This window comes from Colletotrichum abscissum (assembly GCF_030869225.1).
Source record: "Colletotrichum abscissum strain IMI 504890 chromosome Unknown Scaffold_295.1, whole genome shotgun sequence".
Classification (NCBI taxonomy): Eukaryota; Fungi; Ascomycota; class Sordariomycetes; order Glomerellales; family Glomerellaceae; genus Colletotrichum; species Colletotrichum abscissum.
The window spans coordinates 1-2,315 of record NW_026850204.1 but is presented as its reverse complement, the minus strand read 5'-3'; the positions used below and the strand labels follow the sequence as shown (position 1 = coordinate 2,315).

The window sequence follows — 2,315 nt, the reverse complement described above, 5'->3', positions numbered from 1 at the left end:
GCCAACTCTATTACGTCCCGTTCTACTTCCTCTCAGTCAAACAGAAGACGCCGACCATGGCGGGCGTGGCAATGCTTCCGGTAACGCTCTTGCTGGTTCCTGGCTCCATCATCTCAGGTGTCCTCGTATCCCGCTTGAATGCTTACCGCTGGTCTATCTGGATGGGCTGGGTTCTGGTGGCGGCTGCCTCGGGCCTTTTCATCAGTTGGAGCGTTGATACCCACTTGGCCGTCAACGTCGTCACTCTCGCCATCGCTGGCATCGGACACGGCCTCGTCCTCAATGCGCAGACATTTGTGACGGGCGCCATCGTCAATGAAAGTGATTCAGGTGCCGCGGCCGCCATGTATCTATTTTTACGCATGTTGGGGTCCGCTGTTGGTGTCAACATCGGCTCAACAACATTTCAAAACGTGATGGCTGCAGAGCTCGAGCAGAAAGGCATTACAAGAAGCATTGCGCAGCACGCCGAGGAGTACCTCGTCGTTCTCCGGACGCTACCTGATGACTCGTTCAAGAGAAGCGTGCTGCAATCGTATGACTCGGGTCTCAAGGGCGTACACAGCGTTTACGCTGCGTTGGCGGCGATTGCCTTTGCTGCAAGCTTCTTGATCCGCCACTATGACCTGAACAAGGAACACAAGTCAGCTCACAAACTACAGGAAATTAGTTTCATGAGAAAACACAAACACCAGGTTTCGGCAGATCCTTAAGTCACAACTCAAACGCAGCTCCCTTGTGTCTCCCAGCAGGAGCCGAGCTGAGGTAAAAGCCATTGCACAGATCGGCATTGCTGAAGCTCACGTTATTTAAACGCTAGGAGACTCAGGAGAGCGTATTTGTCAACCATGTCTTTGTGGCAAATTGCTGGGGAACATAGAGCTCTATCCGTTAGTAACGTGCTGGGGAAAAAGTAATACGATTTCAGTCTGGAGAATGCAACAGTGCGCCTAGCATTCTGCTGATCTCTCTACTAATTATTCCGGCCATGAAATTTGAACTAGAATATAGTAGAGCCTAGAGAACGAAGCGTTCTGTGTGTCCAAGCGGCCCTTTCTTCCTCATGCTTCTGTTGTCTAGGTAGATCGTGATGCTTGTTGAAACGAATCAACCATAGCGTCTGCCAAGATTACATAGCAGTCTCTCTCGTAGTCTTGCTTCCAAGTCTATTGATTTTCGCGTTAACCGTGGCGACGTCACTGCCTTATATCACGCATCGTTGCTGTCTGGTTCAGTAACAACAGTAACAGTTAGCAATAGAAAGTGTAACGTGCTGATTGTTCATAATTAAGTAGTAACGGATGAAGACCTGGAAATGGTGAAACACCCTGTTTTGTGAAGAGTTCTGGATCGTGATCAAACACAACCTCCATCTGAGTTCAAGTATAACAACATCTGTTAGAGTGCTCCACGAGAGTTATCCTGAGTTATCCTCTGGTTTCGCCACATTTTAGTTTTTGCCTTTTCTTGATCCCATATATATCATTAACGACGGTGTTGTGGGTGAAATATGCCCCCAAGGTTTCCTTGTGAATATACATTATAAATCCATAGCCTTACGACGTTTAGGATACACTTTGCTCTTGTGTAGATTATTCGGCGTATCCCTTCACGTATTGACCAATCTGCAGAACCATCTTCTACAAAGACTGAGACCTCGAAAGTATGCCATCGCAACAGAATAGGGGCCCAGAGCTCCTCGGCGTGCAGGCGGCATTTCTCGCGGCAGCCTGGATTGCCACATGTCTCCGACTATACGTGAAAACAGCCTTGACGAAGAGTCACACAGTCGACGATGGCGTCATGTATCTTTCAACCGTAAGCTTTTCTTTCAAGGTCGTTGCCGCACGACCGTTCTAACAACACCCAAGGTCCTGTACTCCGTTTACGCAGCCGTCGCCATTCACGGTATTATCAACGGCGGCATAGGCCGACATACCTCAGATCTGGACCCAGGCAGCATCGTCATAGCGCTCAAGGTATGGTACACGTGCGAGATTCTTTACGCCTTCATATCCGCCCTCATCCGGACCTCGATCTGCCTCTTTCTCCTCCGCATCTTCAACCGCGGGACAAACAAGCTGGCCAAGAAGATGCTGCAAGCCAACATCGCCTTGGTATGGGTCTCGTCTTTGGTTTATTTCTTCATAGTCGTCTTCCAGTGCAACCCGCCCAACTATTACTGGGCCAAGTTCGAAGGACTCGAGGGCAGCTGTCGCCCTGCCCATCTCGTGCCGAACGCAACAGTCGCCCACAGTGTTATTGCCGCTTTGAGCGACTGGGTGATTGGCATACTACCTATGTCGATTCTTTGG

General features: G+C 49.7%; 2 protein-coding genes across 2 annotated transcripts; both read left to right on the top strand.

The window, feature by feature from the left end:
- Positions 1-56: 56 nt before the first annotated feature.
- On the top strand, positions 57-713 carry CABS01_17058 (major facilitator superfamily transporter; the record flags this gene model as incomplete). Its single annotated transcript, XM_060550385.1, has 1 exon — positions 57-713. The coding sequence occupies one exon, from the start codon at positions 57-59 to the stop codon at positions 711-713; it is 657 nt and encodes a 218-aa protein (XP_060398518.1).
- A 952-nt stretch (positions 714-1,665) lies between these two features.
- CABS01_17057 (uncharacterized protein) lies at positions 1,666-2,315 on the top strand (the record flags this gene model as incomplete). Its single annotated transcript, XM_060550384.1, has 2 exons — positions 1,666-1,818; positions 1,872-2,315. Coding segments are annotated over 2 exons (597 nt in total), but the record flags the coding sequence as incomplete, so codon positions are not given.